Source organism: Cucumis sativus, chromosome 3 (assembly GCF_000004075.3).
Source record: "Cucumis sativus cultivar 9930 chromosome 3, Cucumber_9930_V3, whole genome shotgun sequence".
NCBI lineage: Eukaryota > Viridiplantae > Streptophyta > Magnoliopsida > Cucurbitales > Cucurbitaceae > Cucumis > Cucumis sativus.
Window position 1 is genome coordinate 8300688 of NC_026657.2, and position 22201 is coordinate 8322888.

Here is a 22201-nt window from a genome sequence, read left to right on the forward strand (position 1 = left end):
TCTATAAAATTGAAATACGTTATACAATAATACTATTAAATATATTAGTTAGAGTTGCAAAGTTTGTTAGACGTATACTATTGATAAAATATTTACTAAACGGGATGGGTCATTATTACACTATCAATTTAGTTATCTAGTGTGAATATTAAAATTGCTTGAGTTATATTTATAAGCTCATAGCCAATTTGATTAAGAAAAAGAGTGCAAACTAACAATTATAATTTGGCTATGCTTTTAGGTACAACTAACCTAAACACTGAGTACTAAATTTAGTTGTAAGTACTTATTTGTAATTCATTCAATTAATAATGACACTTTTTAGTCAATATTCCCCTACTATTGGTAATGAAGGCTAAAGTTAACATAATTCAAAGGGGTGTATAGGTATTGGGTAAATAGACACATGAATTTGTGCATGTGCACTCTTATAAACAAATATCCAAATATAACAAAATTACAATAATACATTCATTTAGAAAATGACACAAATTGAAAAGAAACCTAATAATTTTGTTTTCATTGTTGTTATTATTTTGAAATTAAACTAAAATCAATGAGAGAAACAATTGGGAAAGATTCATAATGAATGAGTTTGAACCAAGTTTTAAAATACTGTTGAATATTGACCATTTTTATATATCCATGAATTTAATGCATACACGAGTAGTAAATTGATGTTTCATTATATAACATAAAGAAGAGATAAAATCGTAATAGAAAATGATAGCTGACGTGGAGAAAGCTTATTGGATGGTCACCATGGTCTTGTTGCTTTATAAAAACTATGTTGATGTGTAAATTCCAAACTTTTCATATAAATTTCGAACGTTTTTTTTAATATAAATTCACTACATTTTAATCCATTATTTTTCGTAAAAATAACTTAACTCAACTAATCTAAGGACGAAAGGTTTCCGGTTCAAATCTCTCATTTTAATTTGTATTAAAACAAGTGATGAACTAGTAAAAATAAAATTTATTTCTTTTTCTTTTTTATAATTAATACTTAGTCTCTATCGTGGGCCAACCGCCTCTTTCGACTCAAAGTCTATTCAAGATTTATGATCTAGGTATTAGTACAATGTACTAACAATTTTTTATGTTACAAATAGAAAAAAAGAAAATTACCTTAAATTTACGGAAATAGTTGCATAAACAGCAAAAGAAAAAAAAAAAAGAAGAAGATACAATTTGTAAGCTTTCTCAACATTTTTTATCTTTTACAAATTTTGTAAAGTGACAACTCAATCCAAAAACTTAAAAATTTAGAAGTTCAAAATATACTTCTACAGTTGATTTTAAGTAAATATCTTAACGATCTATTGATATAACATACCAATGCTACACTTGAAAAATGAATTAAACCTATAACAACAACACACAATATAAAAACTAAACTCTTAGTTCAAGATCAACTTTAAGTTTGTAGAAATTACAAAGTTTCCAACGTAAATAACTAAAAGCATAATACTTCACATGGGTAAATTACTACTCGATTGCTGTTAGATATGTTGATGACACAATTGAAATATTAGTTAGATACACTCATATATCCTATTTTAAGTACTTATTAACTCATGTCTAATGCATTTGTATCGTGTATATATGAATACTGACAATAACACTTAAATATTTTCTTACAAATCGAAATACACATGCTTTATTTTAAATAAAATACTAATTGAATATTAATTGTTATTAGATATATCGTCGATACACTCATATTTTACATTTAAATGTCACCTTACATTACTATATAATAGAAATATAACTAAATATATACAATATACTTCAGTTATATAAATCAAATTTGACATTATCCATCCTAGGGGACAAAATTGCAATTTCTAGGTTTACAGGGGATCTTTTAGAAAATAAAAGAAATAAAGGGGGCAAATACGAAATTTGGAAAATATAGAAAGACACGTATCGGCTTTTATAAGAGAGGTACGATGCAAGAGGCGGTTTCAGAAATCTTCACCAAAACAGAACAGAATCCGTAAGCAGTTTGAGCTTCTGCATTCATGGCTTCCACTCCCGGAATCCTCACTGATTGGCCATGGACGCCTCTCGGAACCTTCAAGGTACCTTTCACGTCCGTGTTCTTTATTTTCTCTTCTTGCCTTGTTATGTATCGCCATAATTTTACTTTCCGCTAATTTGGACCTTCTATGCCGTCGTTCATGGAAGTTTATGGCCGTTGATGGAATCTCTTGTTCATCATTTGTTTGTGAAAATGTCACTTAGATAATGGTTAGCTAAAATGAACTTATGGAGATTTACGGATGATTAATGTTCGCTTTAATTAAGCTGTTTGTAATTTGAGATTTGGTTGTTCGTTGTTTAGATATACATTGTACTGAAAAAATGCGAGCATTATCGACGATGTGTTTGCGATTGATGTGTACATGCATTTCAATCGAAAGAGCAATAGAAATGACGCTGTGTAATTTTTGGTTACAGTATGTGGTTTTAGCTCCAGGATTTATCTACAGCATCTACCAGTACATAGTAAAGGATGAAGCGGAAAGAGATACTTCCAGTCTTGTTATTATCCCGCTTCTTTTGTGGAGAATGATTCATAACCAGATATGGATTTCTATTTCTCGTCATCGAACTGCTAAAGGCAATGCTCGGATCGTAGACAAGGGCCTTGAATTCGATCAAGTTGATAGAGAAAGAAATTGGTCAGTACTTCCATTCCCTTTCTAAACATTCGTGTTTACTTCACGAATTGTCCAACAATCATTTAAAAAGAAAATAATAATTAGCTAGCGGTTTACTGATTTTGATTCTGGATTTTTTTCATATTAAATTTCTTGATAGGGACGACCAAATTTTGTTGAATGGAGTTCTGTTTTACCTAGTATCCAATTTAACGGCGAAAGGTCGGAATCTACCTCTATGGAGGACAGATGGAGTGGTTATTACATTCTTACTACACGCAGGGCCAGTGGAGTTTCTGTATTATTGGCTTCATAGAGCTCTGCACCATCATTATCTATATTCTCGCTACCATTCTCATCACCATTCCTCCATTGTTACAGAGCCAATCACTTGTAAGCCATTATTATTCCTTCTCTTAAATAGCTTTTACTCTGAATTCTATTTTCTGTATAGTTCATTAATTTAAGTTCAAAATCTCTTGGGGCTGATGATTTCTTCCTGATTATTGGAAATAATGTGGCAGCGGTGATTCATCCATTTGCGGAGCACTTGACTTATTTCCTGCTTTTCGCCATTCCAATGTTGACGGTACTGTTTACTGGAATTTCTTCTTTAGCGGTCTACATCTTTTACCTTACATACATTGATTTCATGAACAACATGGGGCACTGCAACTTTGAGATCATCCCCAATCGTCTCTTCACCCTCTTTCCACCTCTCAAATACTTTCTCTACACTCCTTCGTAAGTTTCTCTCTTTCTCGAGAAATTCTGCTAATGATTTGCTGTAGCTTAGCTTAGTGCAATTTTTTTAAAAGTAAGATATTAAAAATGCAAAGCTTAACCCAATCAAAATCCGACACGTTTCAACTTTAAAGACAAAATTTATGGCTAAAAGATGCGGAGCATGAGACTTAGGTTGCACTACGTGTTTGCTCTTGTAGAAAAAAAAAACAATTATTGTTTTTTCTCTATATTTTGAAAAACAAAGCTACTACCTGCTCACTTATAAGTTGACACATGGCAAATTTTTTTTTTCTTTCTACAAATTTATTGAAATTCATTTTTGTTGTATACATTTTCGTGCAATTCACTCAAATTGAAATTTAGAAGGTATTAGAATCACAATATAGTTCCAAATCATTGTCACATTTGTTTACGCCTAACTTTCTTTTAAAATTGTTAAAGATCCTTAACATTAAAAATAGTTTTGAGAAATTTATAAAATGTCAATTTTTTTTCTCTTTATTCTTTTATATTTAGCATCAGGTAGGATCTCGTATCTATCATTAAATGAAGAGAAATGATAAATAATGGCAAAATAGTCAAACTATTTATACTTCATGACAAAATAATGAATTTTTGTTATTTAGTGTAAATAGTTTGCATTTTTTATTATTCGAAAAAAAACCCCTTAAATAAAATTGGCAACGGAGGTATAGAAATAAAATTAAGAAATTTTTTTTTGGGTATTGTCTAAGTTGTAACAAGCTTCTCCAATCCATACTGCCCAATAAATATAATTTTTGTGGTAAAAAAAGAAAAGGAGAGAAAAATAGAATGCAAGGGATTGCTCTAAGAACAATATCATGCTCATCTATAACGGATACTCCAATGTATTATAGCTTAAAAATAATAAATGAAATTGCATGTATAGTACACCTTGTTTTGTATAATATAAATGCATGCATTTATAATTTCGTAAACTATTTTCAATAAGCTCTTTAATTTGTTTTTTTTTTTTTCAATAAGCTCATCTCATCTTTTGTTGTTTGTTTTTTCCTTCTCATTTTTAAGCTCCACAGATGTAGGAGGGGAAAACTATTTGACCTAACCAAATATCTTATAATAATATTTTTCATTGGGTTTATTGTTTTTATTGTGTCCTCACCACATTTATTTTATACTGTCAGTATTATTATTTGTTTTCTTACTCTACCCTTACAATTTTATAGGAAACTCATTATGATTAGTTTCTATCTTTTATGTTACTAAATGTTTTACTTGTTTCCTAGGGTACTTATTTTGAGCCGGCAATGGTACTTCAAAGCTTTTATGACATCAAAGTTTAGAATCAATATTCAAGATTTAAAATAAACGGGCGGAAATGAAACTCTACAAAGAAAAACAAAAATAAAATAACAGAGAAAATTAAAAAGGGAAAAAAGAAGAAAGAAAGACAAATTACCTTTATTTGAAGGTTGGCATGCATTAAATAGGAGACAGCACATACCCATTAATGAGTTCCAAAATATTTCTGTGTTTTTCCTTTGTTTTTATTTTTCTTTTACTCTTCCCTCGCTTTTCACACATACATTGCTGCCTACCAATTAATACCACCATGTGGATGCAGAACCCAGATGCCTTTTAGTTTGAGAAATCCACGATAATAAGAATAATAACAACAATAACAACAATAATTAGATGCTTTTGTTACATAAATAAAAAGATTTAAAAAGAAAATTAATTTGGATGCATGGAAGATAGGTGCTCTATAGCTGGGTAATAATATTTTACTTGTTTACTGGATAGTTTGGCATTTATATATATAGACTACAGTTACTTTTATTTCATTTTATTTTCGTAAAATCAGAATATTACTTATTTTCTTTCTTTTGTTCCCACTAAACTAGTTTAGGCTAATCTCTTGTTTCTATCATATCATGAGATGCATTTCTGTTAGGTCTTGTCTTAGCCTAGGTGCATAAAAATGGCTATATCTCAATTGCATCCAAGCTTCTTTTATTTTTCTTCTTCTTCTTCTGTTTTTGCCAATTATAAATTGATGAAAACTGGGGTTACACATATTTATGTGATATGCGGCCTCATACAGGGTACCAATTTACTACCCGACTATTTCAATTAGTTCCTACCGTTTTCTCCTTTGCATAAATTTTTAATTTTTAATAGATTAAAATCTTTCATATTAATTGTACTAAAATAATCTTTCATTTTAATTTCTTATTACTTAAAAATAGTTTTTTTATTCAATTTTTTTAAAAAAAATTATAATCGGAGAAGTGGGAGATGTGGTAAGACAAAATTTAGGCACTTGGTACTTTATCTACTAAATTTAACCTCGGTTACAATTTTTTTTAAATCTATTTTTCTAGGGGAAATAAAGTTTAAGACTATATAATATTAAATATTTTTAAAGGGTAATATTGAAAGAAAAGTATGTTTAATGATATAATGTTAAATTTGTCACAGTTTAATTCTACTTTCTGAAGCGATGAAAGCTTAAGAACCATTAATTAAAAAGGTTGATGGAATGAAAGTAATGTTATTATGTTTACAATGACAGGTTTCATTCGCTACATCATACGCAATTCCGGACCAACTACTCTCTCTTTATGCCTCTTTATGATTACATTTACGGCACACTGGACAACTCTTCAGATTCTTTGTACGAAAAATCCCTGAAAAGGGAGGAAGAAGTTGCTGACGTGGTTCATCTTACTCATCTCACAACTCCTGAATCCATCTATCATCTACGGCTAGGATTTGCCGATCTGGCCTCCAGGCCCCACACTTCCACTTGGTATACGTGGCTCTTGTCTCCCATCACCATGGGGTCCATGTTGTTGACTTGGATTTATGGCCGCACATTTGTCGTTGAAAGGAACCAATTTGAAAAGCTTAAGATGCAAACATGGGCCATCCCCAAGTTCAATGTTCAGGTGACCATTAACAATGATTTTATGTTCTATTTGACTATTATTGCTCTGTTTACTCGTCAAGTAACCGTTAATAAAGGGTAAGGTGATTGAGAAACAAAGAAACAAATTAGTACGGTCAAACTCTTCACACTACCTTTATGGTTGCCACTGGCAACGTAACATCTATGAAGTCCATGAAATAAATTAAGAGTGATATTTGGTTCCTAGCTTCGGATTCCCATCTATATGGTGCCAACTGCCACATGGGGTTAATTGACCTATCAACTTCAAAAGTTGGCTTCAAAAGTTGGCTTTAGTTTAACTTTAAATAGTAAACATTATTGAAATTTATTGTTGAAGGTTGCTCTCCTGTCTAAAACGGTTTTTTTCACATGGCTTCTCAACTCTAACACATCAACTACAAACTTTATTACTCAATCTACACTCCAAACATCTCTAACATTTTTATTTATTTCTCTTTATATATTTTTTAAAGTTTTGGATTGCTTTTATTTTGATGTGGCTTCTGGGGCTAAAAAGAATAGTGCAGTCGAACTAATGGTCAAGTATTACTCATTAATTAGTGTTATTTAATGACGTGTGACATTGTGAATAATAGTGGTAGGTACTATGACAGTACTGGATTTTTTTCTCTAATAGTCAATTTTAGTCTTGGTTTAGTCTCTAACAAATGAAGCTTTGAACTTTATCTGTACAGTACTTCCTTCAATGGCAAAAACAAGCAATAAACAGCATGATTGAAGATGCTATAGTAGAGGCAGATCAAAAGGGTTGCAAGGTCTTTAGTTTAGGTCTCTTGAATCAGGTAAACAACCCATTTCTTCACAGAACTACTCTGATCGTTAATCCAGTGCAATGCTATAAAAAATTTAGAAAAAAAAATTGCAGGGTGAGGAGCTGAACATATATGGAGGGCTTTATGTGCAAAGGAACCCGAAGCTAAGAGTTAGGGTGGTGGATGGGAGTAGTCTAGCTGTGGCTGTTGTTCTCAATAGTATCCCCAAATCTGCCACCCAAGTTCTCTTGAGAGGCAAACTTACAAAAGTGGCTTATGCCCTTTCTTATTCTCTGTGCCAAAGAGGCATTCAGGTCAACAAACCGTTTCTGCCTTATCCCTTTGTTTTTTCTGAATGATCCATTTGGTAAAATGAACATAAAATTTGAGTTAATACATTCCTTGTGCAGGTAGCTGTGTTGCATGAGGAAGAATACAGGAAACTCAACAAATCATTCAACACCAAATTTGAGAGCAATCCAGTGCTTTCAAAAGGCTATTCTCAAAATGTAACTTTCAAAATTTAATTACAATCTTTTCACCTGTTTTCATGATTACAAATGAAGAAACGTTCAATAGCACAGAACCCATCATTTTTTCTTTCTTTCTTCATGCAGATATGGTTAGTGGGAGATGGACTGACAAACGAAGAACAGATGAAGGCACCCAAAGGAACGACTTTCATACCCTTCTCGCAGTTACCTCCAAAGATTGTACGCAAAGATTGCTTCTACCACTGCACCCCTGCTATGAAGGCTCCTCGTTCTATTGAAAATGTGCATTCTTGCGAGGTACACTCTACATAACTTCGCTTATAAGTATTAGAACGTTCCTTGAAACCAATCTATCAATTCAAAATTCTTAATTTATGTTGCATTAGCAATAAACCATTTGGTTTAGTAATAGTTTAGTATATTGGTAAAGTAGAATGTCCTACAATCAATTTTTGTAGTTAACAGGTTAGATTTTGTTAAATCAAATTAAAATTTAACACATGAAAATGTGAAGAATATATGTTAATGGTAGTTAAACACATCATAATTGAGTAAAAAGCCTAAAGCTCAAACGAATGACTGCTATATAGGTTCGTTATAGAAAATTATTAATACTTTCAAAAATAAAAACTAAAAGATTAAAAGATTAAAAGATTATCGAACGAGATCTAAAATATTAATGCTTTTATACAAACATTTGGATCTAAAACTAGTAAAAGGAGGCTCAAACCTACCTCTTTAAAGGTTTAAATCTTTATATCTACTACTTAAAAGAACCTTTAAATTGTATGTGATAATAATAACGAAAGTTATATTGAACAATAATCGCAGAACTGGTTGCCAAGAAGAGTGATGAGTGCATGGCGTATTGCGGGCGTAGTGCACGCAATGGAAGGGTGGACAGAGCACGAGTGTGGCTACACAATGTCGAACATCGATCAAGTCTGGAAAGCAACTCTTCGACACGGTTTTCAGCCTGTTACCACTCCCACTCCCTGTGGCTCCATGTAATAATCATCTAATTGAATTACCTTAATGTTATGCTTTTACGTATAAGAATGTGTGTATGTGTTTCTGTTTTGAAAATATTACTAGGGGAAAATCATATCACTATATGAGCCTATGAATATTAGGTATGAATCTAATATATATATGTATATCAAAGTCACTTTTATAATTCAATATGTGTCCTCTGCCTTTAATGTCACTATTTATTGGAAAAAAAATTATTAGTGTTTTGATCAAATACCTTCCGCCCCCCCCATAGGGTTTTAATGCTTTATTATTAAACTCTCATTTATTTCTTCAGGAAATAATTCTTTTGGAAATGCGAGAATTTCTGTAGCTTTTAATTATGATATTTAATTTTACTCAAATAATTAACAAAGTGTTGATGTGATATATTTTTTGGAATTATTAGTTAAATTCTGAATTGGAAGTTGGTGTGATTCGTCAAATGGTTAGATGGATTAAATGACAAGTAGGTTATGTCTATTTTCTTCTAATTGTGTTGTTGATGGCATTGACCGAATGAACATGAATTTAATTGATTGTAATACACAAAATCCTTACAAAAATTGTATTTGGACAGTTGGAGTAATGGTTTTAGAACGAAAAATATTTGGTACAAAATAATTTTTTGTTTGATTTCAAACTTTTAAAAATGGTTTTCAAATGTTTAAAATTGATTTTTGATCATTCATTTGGTTTCAAAAGTGATTTTAAAATTACCAAATTATAGTCAATTTAGATAAATGGATCATAAGTTTCTCTGGTGAACATTTAGATGAGTCTAAGCAAATTGCTCAATGTCTATAAGAAAACATAATATGATTCAACAATGACATTGTGCCATTGTCTATTTAATGTCACAAATTGATTTGAAAACATATTTCAGATTGTGTAATGTGAAGCCCATGGAAAACTCCATGGCTTCTTTTTAAATGGGCCAAAGTTGAATAGATAACCTTTCAAAATTGTCAATTGTATTACTTTGTTCTTTCCATTTTCTGACCAAATTTAAAATAATAACAATATATATATATATATTTCAAACAATAAATTCCATCTTTCCCTTCTTTGCATGAAATGAGCATTCTACTAAATGCTTTCACTAGAAAGGAGAATGAGAAGAAAGAGTAAGAATTAATTATTGAATTGACAAAAGGGATTTTTGCTTAGCCAAAATTAAATCCTCTCTGTCACACCCTCACCAACTTCTTTAATTGGTGCAGAGAATTGCAAACTCACTATTTTACTCTTTCAATGATTAGAAAATATATACATTAGAGTATACACCTCCTTTGAATGCATGGAGGTTAAATAATCTAATAACACTAGCCTATAGTCTTTGAACTTTTTATTCGTTACAAAATATATGAACATAACTTTTAAAGTCTATATAGTATATAACATAATTAATCTTTTACCAATTATGATAACTAAAAGGAGTATTGACCGACCCCATAGTTGTGTTGTTATTCTCGTTTTGATGAATTAGTTAAACTTTTTTGATACGTTTTATTATTATTATTATTTGTTCTTTCAAGTAAAAATAAGTGTAGGAGAGGAAATTCAAATTCCAATTGGTCATATTTGTCATTTTCGGGTTTTATACATATCTTAGGCGAGAAATTCTTCGTCTAATTATTATCTTCATATTAAATTATTTCTATTTAAAAATATTTTTTTATTACTTTATGTAGATTTAATTAGTCAAATTCAAAACAAGATTAGATCACCCTCGATCTTATATGTGGTATATATATAAAAGTAATTAGGAAGAATAGTTATTGTGTAATTAAAACCATGACGATTTCTATTAATTGGATAGTTGAACTTATACTAATAATTATAAAATTTAGGTCAAGATATTTGAAAATGTCCCTAATAAAAAGAAAGAAAGAAAAAAGTCCATAATTTGATTATATTTTAGATAATTTAATATTCAATAATATATATGTTTTTAATAAATGTGAAAATGAGAGCTACGTATTTTATTTGAAATTCAAGGGACAAATTTTTTAAAAAGAATAATATATATTTTAAAATTTTATTTATGGAATGGTTTTGACGTTTTAATTTAATAATTTTATTTCTTGTTTGTGTTTGTTTGTATTTTTGCCAATGTATTTTCATAAACAATCCAACATTTGGATGAAAAAAAAATGTAATTAGGTTAAATAAAGAAGTTTTGGTCATAACAACACATTAGTGAAACTTTTTTCAGATTCATTTACACATTTCGTACATAAGATCGATTATAGGACTAAAAAAGAAGTTACGAAAAATAATAATGACATTTTTCAAGAGTCACATAAACTATATTAAAAGATTGGAGCTATCTCAATGAAATTTCATTGATATATAGATTACTTGTAATTGAACTTTAACCGCATATGTGTAATTGAATTGCTTTTGATATTGTTTACTTAACAAATTTACTGTTATCGTCATCTCCACTAGTACCTTTGATGGTTAAGTGATAACAATAGCAGTGTAAATAAAGATGCCAAGCGATAATTATAACGGTGTCGTAATAGTAACGATAATTATCACTCAGTGTTTGTGAGTAAGAGAGTTAGAGTTTTTCTATCTCTGTTTTTCTATATACTTGAATATCGTATTCAATATCACAAAATATAATAGAAAGCCAGAGTATTCCAAAATAGTATCAGAACCTATTAAACTCAAACGACCATATATCCAGGACAAATGCAAACACACAAAAAATAATCAAATATGATTCATTTTCTTTATTCACATTAATCTATCACAATTTTGTTCGAGTAGATGCGATTTTAGGTCTATTTTCAAACAGGAGAAAAAGAATTACAAATACAACAAAATGTTACGTGTTGGATCTTTCATTTGAGGTGAAGATCGAAGAAAAAAAGAAGAAAAAAAGAGAGATGATTTAAATGAAATTAGAAAAAGGAATTAAAGTTTGAATAGAGTTTCCAGAAATGGCGACTGAAATTTTAATATACACAGAACCATACAGAGATTGAAGGTGAGGGTAATTTGCATTTAACCATCTACCAGTCCCCATACTATAAAAATGCTTTCACTTTCATTTCTCAAATTTTTATCCATCTCCCTTTAATCAAATTTAAATCTATTTCTCAACCCAAGTTTTATTACTTTTAACATTGATTTTCATTTCTACTAATTAAATGAATTACAAGTATATATAACAAAATTAGAAGTGAAAAATAAATGTAATTTTTTTAATATGAAACTTTTAATTTAACTGAAATACTATTTTAATTCATATATTTTGAGTTTTTGTTGTTGTAATTAGTTTACTCTTAAATTTTAAAAATGAAATTGTCTTTATTAATATTTTAATCATAAATTATGATATTAGATTTAGATTGAGTTATAATATTATTACTTAACTAAGTTCGATAGAAAGTAATTTTAAATGAATAGATGTGTTATATAGAAAGTATATATTAATAAAGCAAAGGAATAATTATTAGAACTAATTAAAAATATTTATAAAATTTTGGATTTTATAAATTCCTTTGTTTATATTTTAAAATGATTAATAAAAAAGCATAGAGATGAAAAATATTTTAATTTAATATGAAGGCGGTAAAAAGTACTTTGAACATTAACCAACTGAATTTTCCCTCTATAAAAGGAGCTTCAGAAGAAAGAGGTTGAGAAACTGAAAGAAAGCTGGAGCTTAAATGGCTTCTACGCCCGGGATTTTCACCGATTGGCCATGGAAGCCTCTTGGAAGCTTCAAGGTCTCTTTTCATTCTCTATTGCTCTTTCTTTTCTTCTTTCTTTCTTCGTATATATTCTGCTCACCGCGCCATTGTTATCTATATATGTTCCTTCATTATCGAGCATCGTCTCATGCATATAATCTCTATTTTTTAAAATGAACATTATTACATGTTTCAATAAAGTGAACTTCTAAGTATGATCAGTTACTGATGATTCACAGCCTTAAATCACTGTTCAATCTTTTGATTTTCGGTAATTTTTTTGTGCTAGGGATTCCGATTCGCGATTAGAAAAAAAAAACTGAAAATCTAAGCATGAACTAGATTTTTAGTCTTGTGGATGTTTTATCTGCTTTGCATGTTTATTATTGACTAAAGTCTGTTGAAATGAAACTGAATCGATGCGGAAATTTCTGGTTGCAGTATCTTGTTTTGGCTCCTGGCGTGATTCACAGTTTCTACCATTACATAGCGAAGGATTGGACGGAGAGAGACATTTCATATCTCTTGATTTTTCCTTTTCTTTTGTGGAGGATGATCCATAGCCAAATATGGATCTCTTTTTCTCGTCATCGAACTGCGAAAGGCACCGCACGGATCGTCGACAAGGGCGTAGAATTCGAACAAGTAGACAGAGAACGAAACTGGTAAACAAAACGTATATTCTTCCTGCTTTTATCGAATTAACTATATGTGAGCATTTTATACTGTGAAATTATTGAATAGAAGTTTATGAATTCGAACAAGTAAACAGCGAAGAAAATTGGTAATTAAATTAAACGTATACGTTCCCGCTTTAGCGAAATATCTGCGAACAATGATCATGTTGTGAAAATTATATGAAGTAGAAGCTTATGAATCCAAACAAGTAGACAGAGAACAAAACCGGTAAATTAAACGTACATTCTTCCTGCTATATCAAACTATCTGCGAACAATTTATATTGTGAAAATTATTGAATAGACGCTCATGAATTCGAACAAGTAGACAGAGAAAACGAGACTGTTAATTAAATTACACGTATATTTTTCTTAGCTTATATGGAACTATCTGTGAACAATATCTATTCTCTGAAAGTGATTGATACAGAAGTATATATGAATTTTTGGTTGAACAGGGACGATCAAATACTGTTGAATGGAGTATTGTTTTACATTACAAGCAATTGTATCGAGAAAGCTTCAAATCTTCCTCTATGGAGAACGGATGGAGTGGTAATGGTGTTTTTGCTACACGCAGGGCCAGTGGAGTTTCTGTACTATTGGTTTCACAGAGCTTTGCATCATCACTATCTCTATTCTCGCTACCACTCTCATCATCACTCCTCCATTGTTACAGAGCCAATTACATGTAAGTAATTTTCCTTCATCAATCTCCTTTGGTTTTTCAAGTTTATTTACAAAAATAGAAGTTTCTCCCTGCATTTACATTCTGACTTAGTTTTAGTAGTTTATTAATATTGGATCTGATGAATAAATGCATCTAAATTTGTGTATATTTTGTTCATAGATGTGGACAAAAATGCTGAGTTTTCGATGTTACAATTAATTTTAAAAAATATTTAAACTAATACAATTTGTGGTTTTTTTATTTTATACTTTTTTAATGATATAATGGAAACGTGATAAAAATTTTGGGTTCGTTTCTTATATAATCTCTAAGAACAAAAATTTAAAAACAGTGGATTCAATACAAATATCGAAGAGTCAGTATCTAAGTAAAATATAATTGTTCAAAATATATTTAATACTTAAATCATCAATCATGAAAGAAGTCATAGTTTTTGTTTTTAATCTTTACTTAGTACAATTCTATGTTTAAAATTTTAAAATTTGAATATAACAAGGGAGGTAAGAGTGTTTACAAAATATAATTTTTTTTTCATTGTATAAACTAAACATGCCCTTAAATGCGGGTATTTTTTTTTTCTTCCTGTAGTAATTACGCACGGATATGTAGTTTCTTAATTAGTTTAGCTAGCTGTGTTTCACATGTATTTCATCTTCCCTATAAAATGTTTCAAATTATTATTATTATTATTATCATCATCATCAAAATTAATTATTGATAATTGTTACTTAATGACCTAATTGTCATTATCATAAAAAAAAAAGTTATAAAAATAAGTCTTTATCATAAAAATTAATTATCAATTTTTGTTACTTAATGACATAATTGTCATTAAGTTAGTTTATCAATCAATGGATAAACTCAATAATTTTATGATAAAAAATACATAGATACAAATGGTAAGATATAAAACAACTAAAGTTATTGAAAACTTGAAATATTCAAATTTAAAATTTAAAAGTACAAACAACAGAATTGTTACATACTACGATTCAAGTCTTTTTACTTCAGGAAAAGTTTATATGACATTATGTTTTTATATTTAATAAAGCTAGAAAATATATTGCTATAGAATTTATGGGTTTAGTCTCTGTTGTTTGCGTTTTCTTTTTCTCTATTTAGTTCTTATTGTTTTAAAAGCTTTTGTGTTTAGTTGCATCCTTCTCGTTGACTAATACTAATATTAGTTGGTGAAAAGGTTTTATGACATGATAGTTTGCAGGCAAAATTTTCTAGCAACGATGTGAGCTTTTATAATCAATAAATATAAAATTATTGAAGCTGGGGAGATTAAATAACTAAAAGAAAACCATCTAGCCCTAGGTAATTGTGAAATAAAAATTTGTTATTATTTCTAAAAAAAATTAAATGTGTGAAAAGAAAGGAATGCATGAGAATAGATGGCATTAAGAAGTAAAACATAAACACAAAAGTCCACCAAAATTAAACTTATTGTTTAATGTGATTAACAATTTACCTATCTAATGGCTTTATGAGAATCTTCATGTTAACAAAAGTTTTAAACAAGAAAAGTGGTAGGTGCTCTACTATTTAACAGTTTTCTTCCTAGTCTTGAAATATTGAAAGATGTATATTGAAATTGAATTTAGTTCATATCTTTAGCAGTGTTAATGTAGAGAAGGTGTTAGTAATTAATAATTTGGTGATGATGGACAGCTGTGATACATCCATTTGCAGAGGAATTTGCATATTTTGTTCTGTTTGCAATACCAATTATGACGGCAGTGTTTAGTGGAACAATGTCGGTGGGAGCTTATGTTGTTTACATTACTTACATTGACTTCATGAACTATATGGGACACTGCAACTTTGAGTTCATCCCCAATCGTCTATTCACTCTCTTTCCTCCTCTCAGGTTCCTCCTCTATACTCCATCGTAAGTCTCTCTCTCACACTTTAATTTACTTTGGTTAAACTATTGCAAATTCAGTTGGAAAATTAAGAATTTAATGTCTAAGATTTTACCATTTTGAATTTAGTAAAATATCATAGTCAATCTCCTAGTTTGAGTTTAGGCTTTAATCAAACTAGATGAACTAAAATTTGAATTTTTTAAGAGAATTTATAATCAACATTTTAATTTTCATTATGTCCTTTTGTTTAATAAAACAAGCAATCCTTGGATGCATTTTGATGGTTTCTATCCATTTGAGTTCACTTGAATCATACAAAAACAAATTGTCGTGTGATATTTTTTTAAAAGAAATCTTTCTTATTTTTGTTACTATTATATATATATATATAAGAAAAAATCTATCACCAATAAACTTTACTATATTTTTAATTTTTTAAAATTATCACGATACACTTGATTATTATCTCTAAAATTGTTATATGTTATAATTAGTCTAGTTAAAAATACTTCTAACCATGTCCTTAAACTTCCTTTATAATTAGTCTAGGGCAAACATTATCATTTTTTTTTCTGTTAATGAGTTATCAACAAATCTTAAATTTTAGTTATATTTTTTTAAAAAGTCAAAATTTGTTAAATAATAATAATAATAACTAGAAAAGAATATAATACATGAAAAACTAAACTTTATAAAGACTAAATTAAAGATTTGTTGGGACTAAAATTTAATATTTGAAAATATTGAAACTAAAAACTAAAATTCAAAATGCAAATATAAATGGTAGAGTGGAAACTTAATATTTGAATATAATCTAAAAAAAATAGATAATTAATTTTTTTTTTTTGTTTTTGTTGAGTAAAAACAGGTTTCACTCGTTGCATCACACCCAATTCCGGACCAATTACTCCCTTTTCATGCCCTTTTACGATTACCTCTACGCCACAGTCCACAAATCTACCGATGATCTTTACTTCGAATCCCTAAAAAGAGACGAAGAGTTTGCTGACGTGGTCCATCTGACTCACCTCACAACTCCCGATTCCATTTATCATCTACGGCTGGGATTTGCAGAGCTGGCATCCAGGCCCCACAACTCCACGTGGTATCTCTGCTTGCTGTCCCCAATCACCATGCTGCTGACGTGGATCTATGGTAGTACATTTATTGTTGAAAGCAACCAACTTGAAAAGCTGAAGATGCAGACATGGGCCATCCCCAAATTTAACGTTCAGGTGACAATTTCTTTTTGCTAAATCTAGAGTGGGGGTCAATTTAAAATTTTAAAAATATGTAGGACGAAAAACACCATTTGACTCGTTTTATAACTACTTTTTATTTTAAATATGTCTATTGAAGATATATAACTTAGTTTTAGAAAATAAATATACATTATTAGCAATTACATTGATATGCTTAATTTTTTAATAATAAAATTAAACAAAAAAACTATTCTATTGGATAACTTTTTGAATTCTTTTTTAATTTTGTATAACTAAGCTTTTACATAATACTTTGTTTATTTATTTATTAATTTGTTTGCTTTACTGTGAACTTTCAAGTAAACCATTTTGTTTTTTTTGTTTTTGAAAATCAAGCATATTTATTCTCCGATTTGATTTTTTAGATAAACTAATTGAATTTTTAGTCAAATTCTAAAAAAAAGAAAACAAAATTTTAAAAGCTATATTTTTAAGTTTTCAAAATTTGACTTTGATTTTCTAAACTCATGTGAAGAAACTTGAAGTTAGAATGTGTTAATTTTAAAAACAAAATAATTATCATACAAACTCTAAGTAATTAGTTTTTTTCTTTTAATTTGATTAAAAAATCTAATATTATGAAAACTTATTTGAGCAGTACTTACTTCAATGGGAAACCGAATCAATAAACAATTTGATTGAAGAAGCTATAACCAATGCCGATCAGAAGGGCTGTAAAGTCTTGACCTTAGGCCTCTTGAATCAGGCAAGCAACCCATCATTTCTTCATATGTATATATACATATATAAACCCAAACTAAACAAACACATATATTTATATATCTAATTTTGCAGGGAGAGGAGCTGAACAAATATGGAGAGATTTATATTCAAAGAAACCCTAAATTAAAAGTTAGGGTGGTGGATGGGAGTAGCTTGGCTGTGGGTGTAGTGCTCAATAATATTCCCAAATTTGCAACACAAGTCCTTCTCACAGGAAAAATTACAAAGTTGGCCTTTGCACTTTATCGTTCCCTTTCCAAAAGAGGCATTCAGATTGGTGTTTTGAATGAACAACTCTATAAAAAGCTCAACAAAGTTTCCAACAACTATGAAGGCACTCTAGTTCTTGCAAAAGGCCATTCTCATCATGTATGACGACTTCCAAAATTATTCTATATTTTGGTTCTAATTTCTTAATGAATCATGCATTATTTAATTTAATAATTAGGTTTCATATGTGAGACAATTAAAGGTGATCATAGATAATGAATTTTGATGGCAGATATGGTTGGTGGGAGAAGGACTTACAGATGAAGAACAGCTGAAGGCTCCAAAAGGCACAACTTTCATCCCATTCTCTCAATTCCCTCCAAAGATTGTACGGAAAGATTGCTTTTACCACTGCACTCCTGCAATGAAAGCTCCTCCTTCCCTTGAAAACATGCATTCTTGTGAGGTAAAAAACACCACTCACAACAAATTTTCAAATACACTACTTTACATTAAATGATCAAACTATATATATATATATATATTTAATACTAAGTATAGGTAGGGCCAAAATGAACTTTAATTTCATTGGTTGCAGAATTGGTTACCGAGGCGAGTGATGAGCGCATGGCGCATTGCTGGTGTGGTGCATGCAATGGAGGGGTGGACAGAGCACGAATGTGGCTATGGAATGTCCGATATCGATCGAGTTTGGAAGGCAACACTTGGACATGGGTTTCAGCCTTTAGACACCCTCATTACCTAATGGTTTGCCGTAGTTTGCAGCTTTCTATAATATAATATTATTAGGTGTGAGTGAATACGCTGTTAAATTAGGAAATTACTTTGGTGTTTTGTAGTAGGTAAACTTTGGTTCTGTTCCAAATTATAATTTGGAGTCATGACTTTGTTGTGTGAGAAAATTCATCAATATAATGAAAGAAAGTATACAAGAGTAGTGATTGTGTGAATCGTGAAGAGAAAGAGTAATTCTTGATTTTAGCTAAAGGTCACCCTATGTTGCATCCAATATAAATATAGAAAGACTAATACTTGATTTTAGCTCAGTTTTCTTTTTTAAGGTCAGGGAATTCTTGCGATCACTAAATTTCTCATTTTCTCATTTTGTTATTATTATTATTTTTACTATGTTTTAAAAGACCAAGTTATTTTTTTTTAAAAAAATTAAAATTTGTTCTTGTTTTTCAATTTGGTTAAAAATTCAAATGGAAGGAAATAAACTTATCTTTCAAACACAAAAAATGAAAAATAAAATAGTAACAAAACCTGACCTTACCAACTCAAGAATCAAGTCTTAATTATTTTTATTATAATTAATTGAATAAATATAAACTAATTAGAAGGTTAATCATTAAATTATATTTTAAATATTTTTATAACATAATTAGGGTTTTTTCAAAAATAGAAAAAGAAAAAGAAAAACAAACTATTTTTTTAAAAAATGAATAGCAATGGTTGTTTGAAATAATTTAATTAATGAATTAGGTTAATGAGTTCTAAAGTTCCCATAATTATATTTAAAACTTTAAAAGTTGAAATGATGTAAAACAAATTATATTATGCAAAACTAATAAACATCCTCGATATTATTTCGTCTTAGAGTTGAGAACAAAAGTATTGTAATCTCAACCATTTAAATTTTCATACAATTTACCTAATATACTTTTATGAGGGAATATAAGTACTCCACCCCTAACCTCTCATCCTACTAAATTATGATAATTATTCAATTATAATTTGGGTAAATTACTTTGACTTTTTAAAATATTTTAATTTTATTCCTTAATATTCAATCATAATTAGGATAAATTATCTCGAGAATTTTTAAAAATAAAAAATTTAACAATAAAAATTTTAACAAACATTTAATAACTAACTAGTGATATCCTAACTATCAACTAACTATGTTCATAAAATCAATAATTTGTAAATATTTTAATTTATATAATTTTTTTAAAAATGTCTCAAATTATTTTGACTTTTTAAAATATTTTAATTTTATTCAATAATAAGAGTATAAAATATGAAAATGAGTATAGCACCCAACTAATAATAATAATAAATCACATCAAGAGAGTAGCACAGAAAGCAAGAGGAGGAAGATAGAATTCATACCAGAAGGGAAGTTGCAGCGAATCCTTGAGAGGAAAGTGAAAAATGTTGTTAAGCACGTCAATTCCCGAGTCATCGTCATCGGCAGCCACATTAGTCTCCAGTTTCCTTCACAAACCCACTTCTAGTTCATGGTCATCTTCTTTTTCCAAGCTCTCCATCTCCTTCGACGCCATTAAAGCACCTTCTCTTTCAACTCACAATACAGTATGTTTTCTCTCTTCTACTCCTCTTTCAGTTAGCCATGCATTTCTCTATCTTCCCTGCGAAAATGAAAATAAAAGGGAAAAAAAAACAAGAGAAAACAATCTCAATTTCGAAAAAAACTGATGGAATTTTTTCGAAACTAATCGCGAGTGTTGGTTTGATTGTGGTGCTCGTTTGGGAAATCTGTATAGTTACGTTGTTTTGGAGAGGCTATGAACTTGAATTCAAAGGAGGCTTTCGAATACCTCGACTGTTACGAGGAATGCCATTTTAATTTGGATTATGCAGCAGCCATGGTGTTCGACGAAATGTCTAGTGAAAAGGAAACTAGTTTTTTCCATCGTTTTGTGTGGAGAATAGTTGAGGAATTTATTGGATTTAGCAAATGATTAATCAGCGTTCTAAGCTGGTTAAAATTATGATTTGAGTTTCGTGGATTCTTCAGGATATAACAGTAGATGTTTCAACAACATATCAATGTTTGATACCATATTTTGTAGGTCAAAGTCCCATTTATAAGTTTAGATCAGACAGAGAGATGGCTATGATATTAGAGAAAGGTATGCTACCAAAGTCTCACATTGACTAGTAGGAGAAGATTGTGGGAATATAGGTGAATGTGAGTACGAGATCCATGCGAGTGGTTTTAAGGGAAAGTGAAACTAAAAGAAAAACTATGAAAATTTATACAAAAAATAGGATATATCATGTTGTTGTGGAGATGTTAGAGAGGTCTATTGTCAATAACATCATAGTATGTCCCGAGCTTAATTGTAGCATTAGAATCATTGGTCCCTAAGAATGAAATAGTAAGCTTCAGTGACATGGTCACATGGGAGATCTACAGGTAACCATTCATTGACCAAGTAATCCAAAAAAGGGTGTTGCTTCGAAGGGAGGATAGTTGGGAGTGCAACCAAATCCCTTATTGGCTAACAAAGTAGAATTCTATAATATCTAGGTGAGGACAATTTTTTTTGCTAATATATACGAAGTCTTTTTGGGTGAAACCAAAGAAAATAATATCATAACAACCGTGGGGACGTTGAAGAGGTAAGTTGTCCACACCTTTTGAAATGAAAATTTAGACACTTAAGCTTAAAACCTACAGATATAAGACTGTTCCACATTATGCAAGTCTTGAACTCAGAACATTCATGAAAGAAGAAAATAGTTCATGGAGTTTACGACTACTTACTTTCATTTTGCAGAAGTTTTTGATTAAAGCAGCAGCCTGGACACGAAGATCTCGAGGAGAAGCTGCAAAAAGAGGGAATAAGAAATCATGGAAGCAAAGAACAGATATGTACATGAGACCTTTTGTTTTGGATGTTTACTTTTCAAGGAGGTTCATCCATGCCAAAGTGATGCATCGAGGAACAAGCAAGGTTGTTTCAGCAGCAAGCACTAATTGCAAGGATTTAAGGTATTCATTACCATCACCCACTGATGACAATGCCTGTAGGATTATTGGGAACCTAATTGCTGAGAGATGTAAAGAAGCTGATGTATTTGCAATGTCTTATGATCCTCCAAGCATGGAAAGAATTCAAGACAAAGTTGGAATTGTTATTGATACTATTAAGGAGAATGGTATTATATTTGTATAGACTTCGGTATCCATCTTCTCCACACAAATTGGTCTTCTTTCTACTATGCTAATAATATATGCAAAAAATACTTACATGATTCTTTCTACTATGCTAATAATATATGGCAAAAAATACTTACATGAGTTACAGAAAATTTCGTAGATTTTACTAGATTTTGTAAATAGTTTCAATTTTTTTTTTTTTTTGCTATATTTGAAAATGTTCATTTTCATTTTTTATCCACAAACTTAACATTTTACTCCTGATATTTAACATTGAAGAGGTTTTTTCATGATAGAGTTTTTGAATTGTTACAAATTTATAGACTAAATTATTTCTATAAAAATTGAACTAGAAGTGTTTTTTTTAAACACGTATTAAGGAATATTATTTGGTATTGAGAAATATTATTTGGTTGAATTACGAATTTGATTGTAAGGTGCTATGCTTGTGTCCAATTGATTCTTTCATCTAATAATTTCTAAACATAAAA

The 22201-nt window shown here is 29.8% G+C and overlaps 3 protein-coding genes and 1 long non-coding RNA gene across 5 annotated transcripts; 3 read left to right on the plus strand and 1 right to left on the minus strand.

Annotated features, from left to right (window-relative positions):
* Positions 1-1932: 1932 nt before the first annotated feature.
* Positions 1933-8864, plus strand: LOC101203441 (very-long-chain aldehyde decarbonylase CER1). The gene is made up of 10 exons (XM_004133907.3): positions 1933-2087; positions 2467-2690; positions 2830-3062; positions 3194-3413; positions 5974-6349; positions 7047-7154; positions 7238-7438; positions 7535-7633; positions 7742-7915; positions 8450-8864. The coding sequence occupies exons 1-10, from the start codon at positions 2028-2030 to the stop codon at positions 8627-8629; spliced, it is 1875 nt and encodes a 624-aa protein (XP_004133955.1). The 5' UTR covers positions 1933-2027; the 3' UTR covers positions 8630-8864.
* Positions 8865-12261: 3397 nt separating this feature from the next.
* On the plus strand, positions 12262-18843 carry LOC101203691 (very-long-chain aldehyde decarbonylase CER1). 2 transcript variants are annotated; one of them, XM_031881802.1, is made up of 9 exons: positions 12262-12375; positions 12781-13004; positions 13475-13707; positions 15385-15604; positions 16441-16816; positions 17442-17549; positions 17639-17935; positions 18069-18242; positions 18375-18843. In XM_031881802.1, exons 1-9 carry the CDS (start codon positions 12316-12318, stop codon positions 18540-18542), a joined length of 1860 nt encoding a protein of 619 aa, XP_031737662.1. In that variant the 5' UTR covers positions 12262-12315; the 3' UTR covers positions 18543-18843. The 2 variants fall into 2 exon arrangements, with proteins under 2 accessions (XP_031737662.1, XP_011650829.2); XM_011652527.2 differs by having other exon boundaries at positions 16450-16816.
* Positions 16636-21575, minus strand: LOC116402489. The gene is made up of 5 exons (XR_004214883.1): positions 21454-21575; positions 21315-21376; positions 19913-20172; positions 18095-18566; positions 16636-16774 (listed from the first exon to the last, which is right to left on the minus strand). It is a non-coding gene; the product is annotated as an uncharacterized LOC116402489 (long non-coding RNA).
* Positions 19847-21806, plus strand: LOC101221429 (50S ribosomal protein L18). The gene is made up of 2 exons (XM_011652528.2): positions 19847-20116; positions 21328-21806. The coding sequence occupies exons 1-2, from the start codon at positions 19955-19957 to the stop codon at positions 21724-21726; spliced, it is 561 nt and encodes a 186-aa protein (XP_011650830.1). The 5' UTR covers positions 19847-19954; the 3' UTR covers positions 21727-21806.
* The last annotated feature ends 395 nt before the right edge of the window (positions 21807-22201 follow it).